The sequence below is a fragment of the Barbus barbus genome (genome assembly GCF_936440315.1).
Source record: "Barbus barbus genome assembly, chromosome: 13".
Lineage (NCBI taxonomy): Eukaryota > Metazoa > Chordata > Actinopteri > Cypriniformes > Cyprinidae > Barbus > Barbus barbus.
This window is the reverse complement of record NC_136741.1, coordinates 27,552,706-27,572,494: the sequence shown is the minus strand read 5'-3', so window position 1 is coordinate 27,572,494 and position 19,789 is coordinate 27,552,706. Positions and strand designations below refer to the sequence as shown.

General features: G+C 37.4%; 2 protein-coding genes and 1 pseudogene across 3 annotated transcripts in view; 2 read left to right on the top strand and 1 right to left on the bottom strand.

The window, feature by feature from the left end:
* The window catches only part of LOC306879457 (guanine nucleotide-binding protein G(s) subunit alpha-like), a 36,790-nt pseudogene extending 31,839 nt beyond the window's left edge, over positions 1 to 4,951 (top strand). The window contains exons 6-12 of the transcript XR_013785875.1: positions 1,527 to 1,581; positions 1,751 to 1,824; positions 2,003 to 2,061; positions 2,297 to 2,417; positions 2,552 to 2,682; positions 2,818 to 2,885; positions 4,662 to 4,951. The product of XR_013785875.1 is annotated as a guanine nucleotide-binding protein G(s) subunit alpha-like (transcript). The remainder of the gene's footprint in view (positions 1 to 1,526; positions 1,582 to 1,750; positions 1,825 to 2,002; positions 2,062 to 2,296; positions 2,418 to 2,551; positions 2,683 to 2,817; positions 2,886 to 4,661) is intronic.
* Positions 4,952 to 9,760: 4,809 nt separating this feature from the next.
* On the top strand, positions 9,761 to 15,651 carry LOC306879453 (negative elongation factor C/D-like). Its single transcript, XM_079432406.1, has 15 exons — positions 9,761 to 9,898; positions 10,311 to 10,423; positions 10,500 to 10,609; positions 11,488 to 11,597; positions 11,914 to 12,021; positions 12,121 to 12,273; positions 12,358 to 12,488; positions 12,579 to 12,744; positions 13,733 to 13,867; positions 13,981 to 14,120; positions 14,368 to 14,482; positions 14,591 to 14,686; positions 14,776 to 14,916; positions 15,036 to 15,165; positions 15,356 to 15,651. The coding sequence occupies exons 1-15, from the start codon at positions 9,845 to 9,847 to the stop codon at positions 15,388 to 15,390; spliced, it is 1,737 nt and encodes a 578-aa protein (XP_079288532.1). The 5' UTR covers positions 9,761 to 9,844; the 3' UTR covers positions 15,391 to 15,651.
* On the bottom strand, positions 15,615 to 19,585 carry ctsz (cathepsin Z). The gene is made up of 6 exons (XM_079432417.1): positions 19,181 to 19,585; positions 18,031 to 18,194; positions 16,959 to 17,138; positions 16,726 to 16,876; positions 16,473 to 16,638; positions 15,615 to 16,387 (listed from the first exon to the last, which is right to left on the bottom strand). Exons 1-6 carry the CDS (start codon positions 19,297 to 19,299, stop codon positions 16,262 to 16,264), a joined length of 906 nt encoding a protein of 301 aa, XP_079288543.1. The 5' UTR covers positions 19,300 to 19,585; the 3' UTR covers positions 15,615 to 16,261.
* Positions 19,586 to 19,789: the final 204 nt, after the last annotated feature.

Here is a 19,789-nt window from a genome sequence, read left to right as displayed (position 1 = left end):
ATTAGATTGTCTTCTGATTTATTATGTCAGCATGGACATTATTATAAATTATTATTTCTATGATGATCTATTAAAAATGGAGCGAGTTCTGAATGAGAAACATTTCATTGGACACATTGATTATCAGCCACTCTTTCTGTATATATTTGATTCTGATGAGCGTCCTTAAGATCTCAGCTGCATGAAGGACCAGGAGACGAGTTCGAGCCGTCCCACCATCTTGCAGTCTTTTTCGCCGGATAGCAGCTTGACCAAGACAGCATTTCTTGATCCCCCTCCCTCCCTCCCTCTGTTTTGCCCTCTCTTCCCCTCTGTTTCCTCCCACTAGAGCCGATCCATTGACTAGAGCAGCGTCTGACTGAGCGCTCTCTGATCACTATGACTCAGAACCCTGCCTGCTTTGATCTCCAGCACAAACACACGCCACCTGCTGGCTGATTCCGCAGCTGCAGATTGTGTCAGCTGCCATTTTTATTGTTTCCTCCATGGCTGACTTGTCATGCAGTGATTTGAAAAATGTGCGTGTGAAAGTTTTGCGGATGCTCACTGGGGCTGTGTAAATGCAGGAATATTTTGTTTGAATTAACTTTTGAACATGGCTTTTTCAACAGAATTTTTTTAATGATTATTAGGGATTGACGATATGACCATCTCACAGGACAAATAATTTACATCACGGTATAGCACAATAGAGTTTATAAATAAAGTAGTCGTGGTAATTCCTTTTTAGGGAAGGTTTCCAGATGTAAGGTGATTGCTCGGCAATGACTAAACTTTGGGTTGTGCATAACGACTTTTTTTGTTGTTAAAAAAAAAAAACAGCTGTACAAATTTAAAACCCATCCCACCCTTTGGTAGACTTAAAAATAAATAGCATAATAATAATAAACACGCATTAATTAATATTAATAGATAAACGCATAACAAAATAATTTTTACAAAGATTTTAGAAAAGACACATTAAAAGCTGAATGCCATGAATTTACAGTTTTCACGTTAGATCCATGTATACGAGAAGTAGAGAGTTCCATCGAGATAATGTCCAACAAATACACCGTCCAGCTTCGTCTGTTCATTGTGTGAGGAGGATTCCAATGGCTGACAAGCAATTGTTTTGCTGCTGTGAGAGCAGCTAACAGTAAAGATCTTTGTTGGACGGACAAGGTGAAGTCCCAAAAGTCATTCGTGAAAAAATGGCACTGAGTCAAACATATCTCAGTACCCAACAAATATGTCAAGTGAGAGCTGAGTCCAAAAAGGTGAGCGAGAGGGGCACTCCCAAAAAAAAAAAGCAAAAACGTGCCTAAAACTCCTTGGGAACAGAGATACTTAGAAGATCACTTAGGAGAAGACGACAGATTCATATAACATAACATTCTTTAATTCCTTGTCTTGATTTGTTTGGAATAAATCCAGCTGTCTGTCATCGCATTACTCAGTGTTTATATGCATCTAGCTCTATTAATTAAAAGGAAGTGTTGAGACATACTGGACAGTTGTTAATGTTTTTTTACTTTTATTTTTAGTTTCCTGGACAGGATTGACACTGTGAAACAAAGCGACTATACTCCCACTGATCAGGTGTGTAAATATCCACATGATGGGATTCAGGCATTAATATTGTAGTGTATATCTTCGGCTTATGTCCTCTTTCTTTCTCTTTCTTAAGAGGCATCATTCTCTTATTGTGTCTGATTTAAAGATGTCTTTTATTGTAAATGTAACCCTTCCCTTTGTCGCCGTCTCTCAGGACTTGCTCAGATGCAGAGTTCTGACTTCTGGGATCTTTGAGACAAGATTCCAAGTGGACAAAGTTAATTTTCAGTGAGTTTGACTAGGAAGCCTTCATGAAACTTTTCACAGATTCACAGTGCTACAAAAGATGTTATTTTCATAACCGCAGTTAACATCTTAATCATTTTTAAAAATGAATAGTAGTAATAAGTGCTTGACGTGAACAGCTCCATGCCTAACTGTCTAACTGATGTTTTTTTTTCTGCAGTATGTTTGATGTTGGTGGGCAGCGAGACGAACGCAGGAAATGGATCCAGTGTTTTAATGGTAAATGCTATTCTTTTATTACTTAAACCAACAATATTATTAATAATAATGAATGTCATTTTGGTCATTATTTTATCTATTCACTGACACAAAGGTTATTAGTCTGGCCAATATATTGGTTTATTAGTATACATTTTTTGTAATTGGTAGTAATTTTTTGTAGAATAGTTTTATGATGGATTGTTTGCATTACTTGTTCAAAGTGTACCATAAAACATTTTCTCTCTTGTTACAGATGTGACAGCCATCATTTTCGTGGTAGCCAGCAGCAGTTATAACATGGTGCTCAGAGAGGACAATCAGACCAACAGACTCCAGGAGGCACTTAACCTGTTCAAGAACATCTGGAATAACAGGTACCCTTAAGACACATAAAACATGCTCACATGTGTAAAAAGAGGGCTTAATGAGAGTATACTTCCACGCCGCTCACATTTTCTTCAGAAAATGTAAAAAAAAACCTCTTTATTTTTCTTTCCTTGCTTTCCAGGTGGCTTCGAACTATTTCTGTCATTCTGTTCCTAAACAAGCAGGACTTGCTGGCTGAGAAGGTTTTGGCAGGAAAATCTAAAATTGAGGATTACTTCGCCGAGTTTGCACGCTACACTACACCAGATGATGGTCAGTGAAATAGAATAATGATTTTTAGTCCGTATAATTGAATTGAATGCTAATTCATGTATTAATCTAAAGCACAGTAGTAACTTTGGATATCACTCCATCGGTGTTATTAACAAGATACTTTCTTTCTATCAGCAACACCAGAGCAAGGGGAAGATCCACGAGTTACGAGAGCAAAATATTTCATCCGAGATGAGTTCTTGGTGAGTCTGGTTCTTCACCAAAATCATCATCAACCCATCACCCTGTGTCTATGGCATTTTTTATTATTAGGGATGCACGATATTGTATTTTTGCCGATATCCGATATGCCAATATTTTTCAACTCATTTTTCCCGATACCGATATATTTACTTTTGTTTGGAAACAACATCAAGTCTCACAGGTGCAGAAATTATAAGCAAAATATTTTTAATTTTGGTTAGTTTTTAACAAGAACTTATTTGTTAGAATTAAATAAACAATAATGAAGGTTTTTTTAAAGTACATTGAAGCTTTGAAAATAAATATAAATAAACTATATATCAATCGCTGCATTTTTTCCCCCCAGAAAGATGCTGTTAACCATAACATTTTGTTTTAAGATTTAACATTTGTAGATGGTCTAAAGAGTTGTACAAATTCTGAAAACTTTTATAGCTTATGATTTGTTTAAAAAAATAAAACGTATTACATATTAATGAATAAATCAGTATATATCAAATTATTTAATTTACAAGTGTCATGTTTGTGTTTTTTTTCATGTAAGCTATAGCTTCTGACCTTTTAAAATAAAAATATGCTTATTATTTTATGACATCAATTTCTGCTTTATTTAATCAGAGAAACAGTCTAAATGTTATTTCTGTAGGCTATTTTATTTTTAATTTAATTAGAAGTAGGCCAACAGCGCCCCCTACAGATTAAAACTCCTTACCTAACGAACATTAGGACCTGGGGGAGGCTGCAGCTGCTGTCACTGCACGTGCTATTACTGTTTACTCTATCACACACCAAACGTGTCATTCTCAGTTTAAATGCAGCAATCCAAAACAGTGAATCTAATCATCATTCAGACAAAATTTTGCTTCAAGAAGGAGCCACACTGCTGATGTGATCTAATCACTAGCACTCCCTGAGCACATGTGAGTTAATGTATTCCTCTTATCTGCAAGATATATCGGCATCATTTTTCATATCAGGCCAATGCCGATATATATATTTAAAGCCCTTGTCAGCCGATTCCGATATCAGTCCGATAATATCGTGCATCCCTATTTATTATTATTTTTTATATTTTTTTAAAATACACTACCATTCAATTCAGCAAGGATGCAATAAATTTATCAAAAGTCACAGTAAATACATTTATGATGTTACAGAATTTCTATTTCCAATAAATGCTGTTCTTTGGAGATTTCTATTCATCAAAGAATCCTGAAAAAAGTATTTCCACAAAAATATTAAACGGCAACTGTTTTAAACATTGATAATAATAAGAAGAAGAAGAAAAAAGCAAATCTGTATAATCAGTATATCAGAATATAATTTCTGAAGGATCATTTGACACTGACTGAAGTAATGACTGAAAATCGAGCTTTTATTTTAAGTTACATTTTAAAATAATTTTTTTTTTTTTTTTTAATAATATTTCACAATGGTATTGTTTCTACTTTATTTTGCCTTGCTGTATTTTTGATCAAATAAACAGCCTTGGTGAGCATAAGAGACTTTACTAATCCTAAAGAGTAGTGTGTGTGTGTATATATATATATATATATATATATATATATATATATATATATATATATATATATATATATACACACACACACACACACACATAAAAATATATATGTATATATGCACATATATAAAGGGATATTTAAGTACATGTTTTTGATTTGAATTATGAGAGAATGACTTGCACTGCACCATATCATGCTGCCGGTCCTAGTAAAAATACCTTCCTTTTATTTGTTGTTGTTTTGTCTATTTAGAGGATCAGTACAGCGAGTGGAGATGGCCGGCACTACTGCTACCCCCCACTTCACCTGCGCTGTGGACACAGAAAACATCCGCCGAGTGTTTAACGACTGCAGAGACATCATCCAGCGCATGCACTTACGACAGTACGAACTATTGTGATCGCAGCAAGGATGACGGGACGCAAACTCACCACCTGAACTTTCTTTAGGCCCCCTGCCCTACATCACGCCCCAATATCAAACCACGAACCTTCAAACTGATGAGTCCCCACCTATTACACTTACACACACATGCATATTATATATATATATATACATACACACACACACACACACACATGGCCTTTCTCCATCCTGAGTGACTAGGGGCTGGGGCAAGGGGACACACTGTGTTACTGATGAAAGCGTGGCTGTGATATCTGGCAAAAAGACTTGTTAACACAGCCAAGGACTACCGATGTTAATAAAAAGAGAGAGAGGGAGGGGGGAGAAAAGAGGGAAGAAAAAAAACTGTCCAGGACTGCTCAGGACAAGGAAGCCATTTCGTACACATACAGACACATAATGCGTCCAGCTAAACTCCTGACCCACAGTCCTATGTATGTTACACGTCACACTTTGTCTTTTTTCCGATCATATGCCTAAACACACGTTACTTATATTGATGCGCACGCACAAGACATACACACGCTATTCTTATCCCCCGTTTTGGTCCTGTTGAACGTTTAGTGCCTGTACGAGCCTGGCGAGTCCCCCTCAGTTTCCCCATTTCCTCTTTCCCGAGACCACATCCCACCCCCAAAGGTGGACAGACCCCACCGGCGGAGAGCAAAACAATGGACCGTACGTTAAAAAAAAAAAAAAAAAAAAAAAAACACATAAAAACAGAATGTAGAGCAAAAAATATATATATTTTTTTCCCCCCAACAAAAATGGAGGGTTTGGAGCATTTACTGCCCCGGGTTGCTTTACGTGTGGAACAGAGAATGACTTGAATACAAGACCCATCACATGACTCGCTTCTCGAGATGCATCGCAGGAGAGGCGAGCGCATGCAATGCTAGATTCATGCAGAACAGTGAACTAAATGCAGTGCAAAAAATCCAAACTGTTCTGTTTTCTGTTTGTTAGTTACCCCAGTTTGTGTGTTGGCGTGTGCAAATATGCACCATGTTAAACCTCCTGTTTTCCCGGTTGCTCTCTCCTTCTGTTTTCCGAGTGTCATTCCTCTCTCTCTCGTTCTTTCTCCTCCCCTTTATCTTTCTCTCTCTGTCTGTCTCCTCCCTGCTGCAAAAAATCTTGTACACTGACACATGGGGACTTCATCAGACTGAGGGTAAGACCGAGTAATGAAGCGAGACATGAGAAGGACGTCTAACGGATGGCGTAGTTGCCCCCCCCTCCCCTCCGACTTCCTCTCCTCCCCTTTAGCCTGGCTTTTGGTCTGTCTTTTGATTTCTCTGCTGGATCATTATTCTTGTACAGACTGTAAAATGTATTATTTTGTACAACTTTATTGAAGAAAAAAGTAACTTGTAGAAGCTCCCTGTGCCTTGATCACGACTGTACGTGTAAAATGAGCTAAGATGTAAGTAAGATATGTTTCATTGCGCTGTTTGGCTCTGCCCTGCCTCTGTCGATTCCCTTGAACTCTGACCCCCTCCCTGATTGCCTGTTTAGACTCTGGGTGGAAGTAACCCCCCCCCCCCCCCCCCCCCCCCCCTTTCCTCGTGCCGATCACGAACCAGCCTCCCCGTACAACTTAAGAACGAAGAACGCGTGATGCCAGTGTCAGATCGGCGACAGAGCGCAACTTTTACTGACACTGCTTATCAGTGGAGTTTGGGGGGGAGCTGCTGTCTGTCACATCTCCCTCCCCCCCTCTGTTTTTTTTTTTCTTCCGTTTAACCTGCCTCTGGTTTGTTTTAGGATCAAGATGAAATGCCTGATTCTGTGTAGTACAAAGCAAGAAACATTATATACAGTATATATAAATATATATATTTATGTGTAAATATATTATTTATATATATGTGTTTGCTTTTTACAGGTCTTAATTGCCTTTTTGGTCCGTGACAACAATAGTCAACATTTTTAGAGGCAGGGTGTGGGGCTTTTTTGTTTTCTTTTTCCTTTTTTTTAGCTTTAACTCTGTTGAAGGAGAAAATAATCCAAATGCAAAAACATTGCTTGTCTCTTCGTAAAAAAACCAAATTTCTTTGCTAAAAAAAGAGTGAAAAAGACAGCAAATCTGTCGATGTATTAAGTGTACAAATTGTTTTGATAGCTGCACAGTCAGATATTGGGTTCATATTCCCCCTCCCATGGTATTCATGTTTTTTTCTTTATATTAAAAAAAAAAAGAAAAAAGCTGCTCTACAAACTGACATACTAACAAAAAGAGGCTGCCCATCACCGGACAATGACCAATCGTAACCCTCTCTGTACCACACTTCATGTCCTGCTACCCAATCACATGAAAGCAGGGGCCAGCTTTTGGTGCTCTAATGGTCCACTTTGTTACACAAAGTATTTATTTTTGTTTTATTTATTTGTCATTTTATACTTTTTTTTTTTTTGCAAAATGCCATAATTTGAATCAAAAACTCTAACGTCTAACCGGTCTGATCCGGTTGTTTTCTGCAAAATGTGGTACAGGTGTTATATACTTTTTTTTTTTTTTTTTTTTTTTTTTGTGTGTTATGGGATGGGATGGTGTGTGGGGAGATGTTAAGCTATGACATTTTAGTATGTTTACTTTTTTTTTTCTAGTTCAGACTCGCTGCAGCAATAAGTGAGTGAGATTTGAGTACCAAACGCCCCCTTGCCTGACTGTCTCTATAAGAAGTGTTTTCAGTGTATATGTTGCTTTTTTCCATGTCTCTCACACTTACTGTACATTTTGTACAAAGATTCAAATTACAGCAGTAAAAGAAGAGTGTAACACTGTCTGAGTGACACACACACATGCACACACTCTTTTCACAAGGCTAACTCTGTTTTTTGGCCCAAATCAAACTATAAAGGATACTGTAGTTGCTCTTACAGTGATGGTGGTTCTTAAAGGTCTAATATACCATTTGCTACATGTTGCTAAAGAAGCAAAATGTTATCATTTGCTATTTAAACTGACGGTTTCAATGGCACATCCTAATATGATTTTGGAAAACATTTGGTTGTCCTTAAACTACACATATGTTTTGTAGGCAGGCACATGGATATTCATGACGAATTTCTATGCATTTTTCAAGCAAATTTGCAACATCTTACATTATCACCTTTAAAATAAGAAGCCTACATTAGTGCATGATCCCATAGTAGGGTCCTGTAAGACAGGTTCACTTTAAAAAGTCACTGGACTGGGAAAGTATTACCGGTAATTGCTGTGTTTAAAACAAACTTAACTTGTTTCGAATCTATCATCTTGATGGTTTGCATCATCAAACACTCAGTTTCTGCTTATTGTATATATTTTGCTATATTCTTAATGTCAGAAGTCACTACACCACGTTTATGATCTTAAAAAACAAAAGCTATTTTTTAATGTATTAGCTGCTGTCAGCATCAGCAGTTCAAAGAACAGACATAAAAAAAAGTTACACAGTACACACAATAAATTTGGGGATACAATTTAAACCATTAGTTTATATAATATAACGTAAGACTCAGCATATTTTAGTTTCCCACTTCCTAATGAAATCTACTGATGTTCCAGGGAGTCTTAACATTAAGCCAAACACAGTATTGAGTGTACAGGCAAATACAACCCATTAATGTTATTTAGATTTTCATCTTGTCGTATGAGTAAGTATAGAATTACATTTCACAGTATTTAGAGCCTAAATTAGTTTCATTCAGCTGAGCATATTTTTTTTATATATAAAAATAAAATGGGGATATTTAATAGCAAGGTCTGCAAAAGGAACAAAATTATTCTCGATTGAAGATAAGGGATTGTTTCTACAAGTCTTAGCCACAATAATTTATTTATTTATTATTATTAGAACTTTATGACCTACACATATCTTGATTTCATTACATGTTTCTATATGATATCATAACAGAAGGTTGTTTTTGTTTCTCAGGGTATATTAGATCTAAGTCATTGGACATTTACGTATTTTTTATTATTAAGTTTTATTTAAAAGCAAATACCTTTTTGTTGGAAGCTTTTATTCAGTGTTGGTTACTCCCAACTTCCCATGAACTGCAGGGACACCTACTGGACTGGATGTATTTTTCAATACACAGCGCCATCTGCTGGACAGATATCGACTACATCACATATATTATTTCCTAAAACTCTTTACCTTTTTCTTTAAAATGTCAAAAACATTTAATAATAAATGTTATATAAACCTTTAAAATCTCATTTAATTAATACCTTAGGCTGAGCTACGACCATTTCATTGAATGATTTTACTATTATTAAAAATGGTATATAGATAATTTATCCAGTTTTTGCAATATTAAATATACAGAGTGTGAACAACATCTGGATCTAAACTTGACTTTTGGATAATTAGCCATTAGTTTGTGTGACCTCGAGGATTTCAAACAGCGCTGCTCAAAATGGCTCTTCTGATAGTTTAGGAGTTTACAGCACTCCCTTTTTCTTAAGGGACACAACGCTGTTTACCTCCAGAGGGCGCTTGAAGGCCCAAAAATCCTCCATTGGGTCGCACGGAGGATTTTTTTTACATTTAAACAGGTAAGCATTTAATCAATTTAACTCCATAAATCTCTCTCTCTCTATGTATTTTATAAATTATTTAACCAGTAATAAAAAACTTGATTGGTACAGACCAAACAGCGCTGAAAAAAGTATCAGAGACTGAATACAATAATTACATATTGCATTGTATTCAAATGCACATTTAAGAATAAAACAAGACCTTTGTTATTTATATTTACAGTCATTCTAGTCACTGCCTGCGGCCCAATGTGCATACTATCCATGCTAAATTCTATGTGATATTAGTAATTTTCAATACTATTTAGGGTGGATAGTATGCACATTGGGACGCAGGGACAGTCAAGTACACGTTATCCCATTGTGTAGTTCACTCCAGTCCAGAAGGTAGCGCGCTATTCCGTTCTCATGTGACGTATTATTCACGCGCCAGTCAGTGTTCTCGTACGTGTTTTGTAAACAGTCGCTTTTCTGGATTAAAGAAATCCGTTTATTTCTTTCAATGGAGGAAGAATACTACGGCAATGTTGGAGAATGGGAGGCACACGACGGCAACGTTAGTTTACTGAAACCACCCCACAGACACCAAGACCATGAAATTAATCTGATTTACTAGCTAACGTTACACTTTTGAAATCAGGAGTTGCTTTGATTTTCATTTACGTTACAAAAAGTACTGTCGTGGTACCAATATTCTTAAAACGTATTATTTATATGAAACTCAGGGTTAGTTAAAATAATAACGTGGGACATGTGCATAATCCATAACTGCACCATGATGAAAAATGGTACATAGACATTAAAATATGGAATTACCATTGTGCCATGTTTAAAAAAACAAAACTTCGCTAGTGCTGTCGTATATGCCCATAAACACCATGTTGGATTGTAATATGCTATGAACTACTGTAATCGTGTTAAATTCGCCAATAGAAGATTGACCGTTTCCCCTCTTTCTATCGCTCCAGGAGGATGGATACGCGGATGCTGAGACCGATGGAAAAGTTCAGGAGGAGTGCCTGCAGAAATTCTCCAGCAGAGACTACATCATGGAGCCCACCGTGTTTAACACCCTGAAAACGTAAGGCACCCAAATGGAAAGATGGTGATTTGTAAAGATGAAAAGGGAAAGATGATCCACAGCAACTTCTCCGCAGGTATTTCCAGGCAGGCGGTTCACCTGAGCATGTGATCCAGCTGCTGTCCGAGAACTACTCTGCTGTTGCACAGACGGTCAATCTACTGGCGGAGTGGCTCATCCAGATGGGTCAGTGAATATATTACCCAAATATCCTGTAGAAATGCGTTTATATTTGGATTTCTGCACACTTCATGACTCCCTATATCACATTAGCAGAATACGGTTGTCCGGCCAGTATTTGAGTTTGTAATAACGGTTATGTTCACGGTTTTAACGAAAGTGACAGCGATAGCCGTAAATGTGTGTATGTGTGTGTGTGTGTGTGTGTGTACCTGTGTGTATGTGTGTGCATGTTTATGTGGTTTATGAGGACACAAATTTGTATAACGACATGGGTATGACAGAGGTATTACAATATGAAGGTGGTTTATGAGGACACTGCCTATGTCCCCGTAATTCAAAAGTCTTAAAAAACATACTAAATGGTGTTTTTTTGAAAATCTAAAAATGCACAAAGTCTCCTGTGAGGGCTAAGTTTAGGTGTAGGGTTGGTGTAGGGCAATAGCACACACAGTTTGTTCAGTATAAAAACCATTAGCTACGCCTATGGAGAGTCCCCATAAACCACAAAAACCAACATGTGTGTGTGTGTGTGGTTTCGGTAACTTACATATCAGTTTTGTGTCATCTGAGGGGTTTAAATCCAGTCACTTTTGTCCACCGGAGCCGCTCTGGTCAGTTTTGTAGTCTTCATACGACTCAAATACTCAACACATACAGAAGTAAAAGCCGATGTGGATTAATTAACGGACGAACTCGCGCTAGTGGGCGTGTCACCATGGTTACAGAGGTGATATTTACCGCTAAGGCGCGAAAAAAAAAAACTACAAATGTATGTTAAACTGTATATAAAAACAAACGTGAACGGGACAGTTTGAGAGTCACACCTGTGATTAATAATAATAATAATAATAATAATAATTTCGTGTGTCTCTCGTTTGCAGGTGTGGAGCCCGCGCAGGTGCAGGAGCGTGTGGAGAATCATTTAAAGAGTCTCTTAATCAAACACTTTGACCCTCAGAAAGCAGACTCTATTTTCACTGTTGAGGGAGAGGTGAGGGTTTATATATATATATATATATATATATTTGTTGTCTAATGATATTAGCATTTTTTGTTTTCCTTTTTAAGAGTTACTAAGTAGTTACAAAAAGTTATTTTTCTTTTTTTTTTCCTTTTCGTCTTCAGGTATTATTTATTTTTGTGGTATTTATAAAGATTTAATTTTGTTGCATAAAAAACCCCGTTTTACATTTTGTGTTTTCCGATAATCCATTTCACTTGGAATCTTCATAATAACCGGCACAATACAGAAGAATTGTTTTGCTGGTTACGGTTTGACTTTGTTTATCAGGCTAATCTCTGTTCAGACACCTGCATGGCTGGAGCAGATGATTGCACACACAACATGGAGAGATCTGTTCTACAAACTTGCTGAGGCTCATCCAGACTGTCTGATGCTCAACTTCACTGTCAAGGTAACAAAAATTGGTCTGAAGTGAGTTAAAGATGCTCATATTGCTCAAGTGAGTTTGTAGTGGTAAAACATGTTTCTTGATCATGTATGTTGTCTGTAGTTGATTTCAGATGCAGGATACCAAGGAGAGATCACAAGCGTGTCCACAGCCTGTCAACAGCTGGAGGTTTTCTCCAGAGTCCTACGGACCTCTCTCGCCACACTGCTGGATGGAGGAGAACAGAACCTGGAGAAAAATCTGCCTGAATTTGCTGTGAGCATCTTTTTGAGGTCGCTATATTTGTTTGTGATTTGCGTTTTTATAATCAGATCTCATTCTTGTGTGTGTTTTGAGCAGAAGATGGTGTGTCACGGTGAGCACACATACTTGTTCGCTCAAGCCATGATGTCCATCCTCGCTCAGGAGGAGCAGGGCGGCTCAGCTATGCGGCGAATTGGACAGGAAGTACAGAAATACGCCCATGAGAGGTGCTTTTGTGTAACACTGAGCTGTTTCATCTGCCTTATTGATCTGATAATTAATAATAACTATGTTATTGATTTGTTTGCTGTTTTTAGGGGACATGATGCCAGTCAGATCACATTAGCGCTGGGCACAGCTGCTGTATATCCACGTGCATGCCAGGCTCTTGGTGCCATGCTGTCCAAAGGGGCTCTGAACCCAGCAGACATCACAGTCCTGTTCAAGATGTTCAGTAGCATGGATCCACCTCCTGTAGAGCTGGTCAGAATCTTCTTTACGTTTATGCATTTAGCCAACTATTTAATCCAAAGCGATTTATAATAAAGAAGCATAAGAAATTTGTCACAACATTTTTCATTTCTAATAATATTTGTAGTATGCAACTGCAGGTTTTTAAGAGAGCTAGATTAGATTAGGAAATAAGATCATTCAAAAGAGAAATGCAGAGAAGTCATGCTTAAACATAAATACACAATGGGTTCGAAGTATTTAGTTATGAAAATGCACATAAATCTACTGTATTTCTAAAGTTTTGTTTTTAGTTTAAAGAAATAGTTTCCCCAAAAATCACCTTCAGACTGTCCAAAATACAGAGTTTATTTCCTCATTGGAAAAGATTTGGAGACATGTAGCATAACATCACTTGCTCATCAATTGATCCTCTGCAGTGAATGGGTGCCATCAGAATGAGAGTCCAAACAGCTGATAAGTCCAGACCATCAATGAACACATTTTAAAATGAAAATCTGCATGTTTGTATGAAAAAAAAGTCCATCACTAAGGCATTTTAACTTTGAACTGTCCATTATTTTTTATGCTTCCTGCAGTTAAAAATGCTTTCTCTTTTGTCCTCTCACATCAAATTCCACTGACATGTTTGTTTAGAACTGGTTTGGACTTGTTATCTGGGCATATTTCTCTCCTGATTCAGACACTTACTTTTTCACTGGAGAAAGCAATATTGTGGATGCAGCTTTTTGCTTTAGATGTTTAAATGATGTGGTTGTGTGGATTACTTGTAGATTATTGTGATGTTTTTATCAGCTGTTTGGACTCTCATTCTGACGGCACCCATTCACTGCAGACCATTGGTGAGCAAGTGATGTAATGCTAAATCTCTCCAAATCTGTTCCGATGAAGAAACAAACCCATCTACATCTTGGATGACCTGAGAGTGTGTATATTCCTTTAACAAATACCTACAGAAAACTGTAGTGATGTTACCTAAACTGCTTCTTTCTCCATGTAGATCCGAGTTCCTGCCTTTTTGGATCTGTTCATGCAGTCACTATTTAAACCCGGAGCTAAAATCAACCAGGACCACAAGCACAAATATATCCACATTTTAGCGTATGCTGCTAGTGTTGTGGAAACATGGAAAAAGGTGCAGATTAAATACACACTTAACTATATATATATATATAATGCATTTTTCTCAGTACATTATTCTGACAAGAAATCTTGTACAGAATTACATCAAATATTACTTATTTCTAGAACAAGCGTGTGAATATTAATAAAGATGAGCTGAAGTCGACCTCAAAGGCCATTGAGACGGTTCATAATCTCTGCTGCAATGAGAACAAGGGAGCTACTGAGCTAGTAGCAGAGCTCAGCACATTATACCAGTGCATAAGGTATGAATAAACACATTTATATATATTTTTAAGGATTTTTCAATGAACAGAAAGTTCAAAAGAACAGCATTTATTTGAAATAAAAATCCTTTGTAAAATTATAAATGTCTGTATTGTTGCTTTTGATCAATTTAATGTATCCTTGCTGGAATACAAGTATTAATTTGTTTTTAAAAACCTTATTGACTTTTTGAATGGTTGTGCCTTGTAAGATTATATATTTGTTATTTCTGGATTTGTATTGCAGGTTTCCAGTGGTAGCGATGGGAGTACTGAAGTGGGTCGACTGGACGGTGTCTGAGCCTCGTTACTTCCAACTACAGACGGACCACACTCCTGTCCATCTAGCACTACTGGATGAGGTGAATTAAATATACCAACAGAGTACGAACTGGTCACTACCCAAACCATTATTATGAAGATTCTGATTCACCATAGTTTAAGCATTAACATTTGTCTTTATTTCTCAGATCAGCACATGCCATCAGCTTCTCCATCCGCAGGTGTTACAGTTGCTCATCAAACTGTTCGAGACAGAGCACTCGCAGCTTGATGTCATGGAGCAGGTTTGTAAGACTGCAAAAATGGCAGAATCAGTGCACTTTTATTTGCTCCTCCAGTACTCAAGTTAAATTCTGACAATTATTTTTTTCAGCTGGAGCTCAAGAAGACCTTACTGGACCGTATGGTTCACCTGTTGAGTCGAGGTTATGTTCTTCCAGTGGTCGGCTACATCCGCAAATGTCTTGAGAAGCTCAACACAGATATTTCACTGATCAGATACTTTGTTACAGAGGTGAGGATCAGGTCTTTGTTTTGAGCTTTGATTGATTTGAGTGGCAGTTTCTTCATAGATGACATCAGTATCATTATTGAGTCTGAGGTTGGTTTTCTCGTCCGTTTCATTTCGGACAGGTTCTAGATGTGATAACGCCTCCATATACCTCAGACTTTGTCCAGCTGTTTTTGCCCATCCTAGAAAACGACAGCATAGCGGGAACGATCCGCACTGAGGGAGAACATGACCCTGTAGCGGAGTTCATTGGTGAGTTGTTTTTAAAATGAAAATATGCTTGATGAGATGGAACATGTGATGTTTTTTCTCTTAGTATCTCTAAAAGGGGCATGATTTTATCTAGGGGAACCATGACTTGGGAGGCATACAAATGCAACTCATAATTATGTAGTTTTATGCTTGTAACACGTGGTTATTAATCTCCAATTTTACGTTATAGCTCACTGCAAATCCAACTTCATTATGATGAACTAACATTCAAAATTAGTGGGATGTTTGAGAAGTGAAAGGAGCAACTTGTACGAATGGAGCACTCTTCATGGATGGACAGCCAGTTTCAGTGTACATAACTGTTGTGTTGACCTTTTCAAATAAAATATTGACACGAATGCTGAACTTTGGAAGTGTGTTTTTCAGGTCATAACTTGTAGAGCCGCTATTTTGCTTTGAAATAATTTGTGACGTTGGTTTTCCTTTTTGTATATTGTAATCATTTTTATTAAACATGATTGTACGAAGTCTATAGTGTCATCATTTCAAAGGTCACAATACATGTGGTCAGGTATACTGTTGATGTTTCTTTGGAGGTTTTAGTCTTCAATAAAAGTAGATGCTAATGTAATTTGATGCAGATGAATGTGTAAATGACAAGTAAAACTTCATAAGACATTTAATGAAGAGTATGATTGATAAAACAGTGCATCGATTAAACTGATCCATGGCTTCACATGTTGAAATGGTTTGACAGATGCATTAAAAGAACAATCAAAAAGCAAACTGTACTTTTGCTTTTAATACAACATAGCAAACCCTAAAACCTTTTCAGCACACTAGGTCATTAGATGACCATTTGGCCTGAGTTCGGTCCATTTAAAACATCTTAAAAAGGTGTATAAAAACCAAGGGTGAACTACTTTTCCCTTTTCGTTCATTAGGTGGTGTAGAAAACCATTCAAAATGAGGCCTACAAATGCAGAATTACAGAAACAAATCTGTACAATTTCTCTAAAACATTCCTGAGATTAAAAATGATTAAAACAAAACCTCTGCAACTGAAGTTGGGCAGCATCAAAAAATGTTTTGGCAAGTCTAAGGCTCTTTTCTCAGTGAAGAACTTCACAGAAATCTACAGGTAGTTTTTGGGTAGGATAGGGTCTCCATACATGCAGTCCTCTTCGATGGCGAGGTTGTATTGGCTCCCACTTCCACCCTTGTATGCGCTGGTGACTATTCTCAGCCAGCCTTTCTCTCCCTGTATAACAAAAGAGCAGAACATGCATTCAACATCTTCATTTGTTCATAGGGCTACTCTAGTCCAACTTTCAGGTTTTGCTTACCCATGGCTCTCCCCAAGAATTACGAACGACCCAGTACTCCACTCCATTCTCATCAACACCCCAACCGGCTACAGATACAATGTGGTTTATATAGGGATCCTGTACGTATTCAGAGTACACACCACCCGTGTATGCATCCAGCTTGTCTGTTGCCATGATCCCACAACTACAAAGACGGTGCCAAAAATCAACAAATACTGGTTAAAAATAAAACAAATCCACAACTATTTGCATACCACAACATGTTGTATACCTGACGGGTCCTCCAGAATAGATCTCAGCTTTCATCTTGTCCAGCCCGCTGACTGAGCCATAGTCGCCGACTTTCCAGAGAGTGTAGTTCTTTACTACATTACACACGCCAAAGGTTGTGCAGGTTCCACACTGATTAAAGGTGTTACAGTCTGAAAGAACAGAAATACAAACCAATGCCATAAATATCCGGTCAAGCAAACTACCAGACGCCCAACCAAACAACTTTCTTACCCTGATCTTTGGCTTGATAGTTGTTGCAGGTTTCATCAGGAATGCCTTTACTGTGTGCATATTGCCACACACCAGAATGATCTCCACCGCCGCAGGAACCTGCGTCGCCACAGTCAATCACGTTCTGGACCGAGAGATAGGCAGATGGCCATGCTGCTTTCCGCTTGATGTTGATACGATCTAAAAGACAAAAAAAAAAAGTTACATAGGCTGACAAGAAAAGAGGAACTTTAGAACTTTTTTTTTTTCCTTTTACAACAAAGGGTCAGTTAAAAATAATAATAAAAAAAAATAATAGATGTGCTTCACTATTTGAAAATACTGAATAACAAGCTCAAGCAGTCAAAAAAAAAAAAAAAAAGTGGTTGTGTTTAATTAATTTTATGTATTTTTTCAATTTATTACAATTGACTTTTTTAAATTAAGCATTAGCAAAAAAGAAGTGCTTCACCTTCAGAAAATATTATCAAGGTCAAGTGGTCAAATTAAAAATGTAGTTTCTCAATTATGACGATTATTTTAATTGTTAGATACAATCAACAAGGTCCAAAATGCATTTAAAACTACCTGCTATTTATGGTACTGTAGATTGATATCATATGTAATAATACTGTTATAGATCTAACAGTTTTTCACACTATTTGTGGAAAATATAAGTAAAGCTTCAGTAAGAGGAAGTGGCAAGTTCACTGAAATGTTAAGGTGGCTGATCTCAAACTTGTAGAGATCAGGAAAACACCTTTAAGTCATAATTGCACATCAGATGATAGTCAGGTGGTACGCAAGCGTCAGATGGCATACACATCATAATTTCATATGACAGATACAGGCCATTGCATTTGTAATAATTAAACAACCCTGTAAGTCATAAGAGGCTACAACAGGGATGGTGATGTTCTGTGGTTCCTCATGAAAACGCAAGCTTCACAAAAATTAACATGGAGATATTTACCAGAAATTTATGGGAAAAACCAACCAGGACATTTTGCTTAATATTTCCTTTTGTGATTCACACACACCAAAAAAAAAACAAATTGAACTATCCTACATTTTAAACAATATTTTCCTTCACCTGCCATAGCACTAGTGCTTCCATGCGCCCAGCAGGAGCCGCAGTATTGTGGTATGTGTTGGTTGCGTGTGGTGCTGACGTAGTTAACGCCGTTGATGTTTCTCCAGTCCCATGCTTTGGGGAGCTCTTTTAAATTCATATATTCATAAGGACGTGGTCCAGTCCTGAAGAACATAAGAAAAAAAAAAAAAGTAAACTATCTGCACATGACATTAAGCCACAGCTCTCACTTCACGGACCACAAAACACTGAAAAGACATTCACAGCAAGCAGCAAGAGGCCAAGAAGGAAACTCCAGCAAATAACCCATGCACAGGCCATCTGTTCTTCAGTTAACATCCAAAAATGGGAAATGAACCTTGAGGGCATGACATTTATAATCATAAATGAAGCAGGTGTCAAACGGTCTCATGATGGCTACCTTTTCACCACTCTGCTGTGTTTTTCTCTTAATAATTTCATGTGCCGAATTGCCATGACGTGAGTCGCCTGCAATACACTGGGCGACAACGGAGCCAAAAAAATTAAAATGAGATGACAAAATAATGGGACAAATTATTCATGCATTACACTGGAAATTTAAAGTCAATCTGAGTGCATTGCATTGTGGGATACAGTATGCTGTGCTCAATACTGCACATTTTGGAAAATCAGTTCAAAGCAGAAAATTCACTTTTTTTTTTTACAACAAAAAAGGTAAAAGTAGTGTTATTCCACACAAAGCTCGTTAAATAAATAATACATATACATACATATATATCATTAGAATGTACCAAAGCTCAGTTTAACCTAACAGACACCAGAATACAATGTTACATGAACTAACTGTAAATAGAATAACAGGAAATATATTAGTATACTGAACAGTACAGGAAATAACTTACAAACTTACACCCCCGAAAAGAAAAGAACCAATACTTATTTCTTTGATCTCTTTTATGGCACTTTTAAAGAGAGTAATCAGAAAGTTAGCCTCAACAGTGTGTATTACTCGCCTGACTTGGGAACAAACATGTGATGCTCAAAACTGCTGAGAGATTGAGATTTGAGACACGGCCCTAGAGCCGCACTACTCAGGTAGACAAACATACACATGTTTATGTATAATCTGAGTTTTATGAAGTTTAGAAAAAATGATAGTTTGACATACTTGAGTCCTTGTAGGTTTCTCCTCGGCTGGGGTCTGTAGCAGGGCTCGTTCTCATTAAAATAGCGTCCGGCGAACACCCCCGACAGAGTAAACAGATAAAAGAGCAGCACGCGAGCCATGTTGAATCTCAGGCGGTCATATGATCTTCACAGCAGGCTGCACTGCGGCTTTTATTCCTCGAGTCTGCATTGAGGCGTGGAGGAAACATCGAAACCAACTCTCTTATTGGGCGTCTTCTAAGAAAAAATATGTTGTGTTTGTCAGACGCTTTCTGGCCTCAAAACGAGTCCGGGGCTAGTTGTCACAAATTTATCTAAAGAAAGCCCAACAGCATAAATGCTCGTTTTCATAATCTACTTCAGTGTCAGTAAACAGTCATTTCCCATTGTGACAACTTACACTATAGAGAAGGACAGGCAGCATAGGGCGTTTTGTCACAAGAGGTCAGTGTGTAATAAAATGAACTGGATCTTTTTAGGACAATACTTATAGAAATGTGCAATATTTATTTATTGTTTTTGTAGCCAAAACCTAAATACATAAAATATACACTAGTGTAACACTTGTGTGTGTGTGGAAATTATTAGTCTCAATGAATGCCTTAGAATA

What these genes read in the sequence shown, in the direction of transcription:
- ctsz (XM_079432417.1), bottom strand. Translation starts at nt 19,299, where the DNA reads ATGGCTCGCGTGCTGCTCTTTTATCTGTTTACTCTGTCGGGGGTGTTC. An exon ending in AAGCACTAGTGCTATGGCAG is followed by an intron (nt 17,139 to 18,030) that starts GTGAAGGAAAAT and finishes TTTGTCTTTTAG; the next exon opens with ATCGTATCAACATCAAGCGG. An exon ending in TATTCTGGAGGACCCGTCAG is followed by an intron (nt 16,639 to 16,725) that starts GTATACAACATG and finishes CCGTCTTTGTAG; the next exon opens with TTGTGGGATCATGGCAACAG.
- LOC306879453 (XM_079432406.1), top strand. Translation starts at nt 9,845, where the DNA reads ATGGAGGAAGAATACTACGGCAATGTTGGAGAATGGGAGGCACACGAC. An exon ending in AAAATCTGCCTGAATTTGCT is followed by an intron (nt 12,274 to 12,357) that starts GTGAGCATCTTT and finishes TGTTTTGAGCAG; the next exon opens with AAGATGGTGTGTCACGGTGA. An exon ending in AGCTTGATGTCATGGAGCAG is followed by an intron (nt 14,687 to 14,775) that starts GTTTGTAAGACT and finishes TATTTTTTTCAG; the next exon opens with CTGGAGCTCAAGAAGACCTT.